This window comes from Crocuta crocuta, unplaced genomic scaffold, assembly GCF_008692635.1.
Source record: "Crocuta crocuta isolate KB4526 unplaced genomic scaffold, BGI_CrCroc_1.0 C28443260, whole genome shotgun sequence".
In the NCBI taxonomy this organism is placed as follows: Eukaryota; Metazoa; Chordata; class Mammalia; order Carnivora; family Hyaenidae; genus Crocuta; species Crocuta crocuta.
Window position 1 is genome coordinate 1 of NW_027549644.1, and position 1,119 is coordinate 1,119.

General features: G+C 51.7%; 1 protein-coding gene across 1 annotated transcript; it reads right to left on the reverse strand.

Annotated features, from left to right (window-relative positions):
- Positions 1 to 4: 4 nt before the first annotated feature.
- On the reverse strand, positions 5 to 1,111 carry LOC144219058 (disintegrin and metalloproteinase domain-containing protein 1b-like; the record flags this gene model as incomplete). The annotated part of the gene is made up of 1 exon (XM_077749042.1): positions 5 to 1,111. A coding segment is annotated over one exon (1,107 nt), but the record flags the coding sequence as incomplete, so codon positions are not given.
- Positions 1,112 to 1,119: the final 8 nt, after the last annotated feature.

Consider the following 1,119-nt stretch of genomic DNA (forward strand, 5'->3'; position numbering starts at 1 on the left):
TTTGGTCACAGCACTGGTTATTACCACAGTCGGGTCCACAGTCACACTCTTCCTTGTCCTCCAAGACACCATTTCCACACTCTGTATTCCTACGCAGGCGACCTTGGGGCCGAGGCTTGTTAAATAGGCAGGTCCCTTTGTGTTCCCGGAGGAACTGGTAGAAGTAGTCAGAGCTGCAGTTGCTGAAGCCACCTTCTTTGGTGATATTTTCGTGCATGAGGCACAAGTGTTTATCCTCACAAACGCAGGCTGAGTGGTCATGCCGAATACCCAAGTTGTGCCCAAGCTCGTGGGCCATGAGCGCTGCAGACAGGAGGACATCTTCATGATGGAAGGCTTCAACAGCTGCTGCAAGGCCACTTGAACAGGCGCCATTGAGAAATGCCTGTCCCACATCTCCTTCAGGATGATGTCCAACGATCATGTGGGCAACGTCGTACTTCACACGATGGGAGAGCTTCTCCTGTCTCCAGCTGTTGAAATTCCTGAGTGTAACTTGCAAGTCCGCTGGGACTTCTATGAGGTCCTCCTCGGTCCAGATCTCCATTCCAGCCAGCACCACCTCTGTGTTTATTCCCCTAGTGAAGCTGTTGGCCAGAACGGTGATGTCCATTACCCTCTGGACTGTCTCACTGACGTTACTGCCCCACATTTGGAACCGCTGGTTGTCGACCACGACAAACATCTCCACGTACTTGGTGTGTGACCACGAGGAGGGCAGTGCCTGTGGACTGCGAGGCTTCCGGCTCGCCTGGTGCCGGCTGGCAGACACCACTTGGCTGCCTTTGGAAGTGACCCCACAGGAGACTCGAGCTTGGTGTGCCATGGTGTACAACACATGTTCAAAGTGTTTTGAAGTGTCCTTGGGCTTAATGCCATAGGGATTCCCCTCCTTAATGAGGATGCCCCTGAGGCCTGAACAGGTGTTAAGAGAAACAAAAGAACCTGGGACTCCTTCTATGTAGCCCTCATAGTGACAGTCATGTGAGATGAAAGGCATTTCTTGCCGCAGGACACCACTGTGGTAGCTGAAGACTGGAAAATTCTTCACAAAGTAGTCTCTCTTCACCTTCAGGTGAATCACCCATTTCTGGTCCTGCATAAATATCATATAGGATG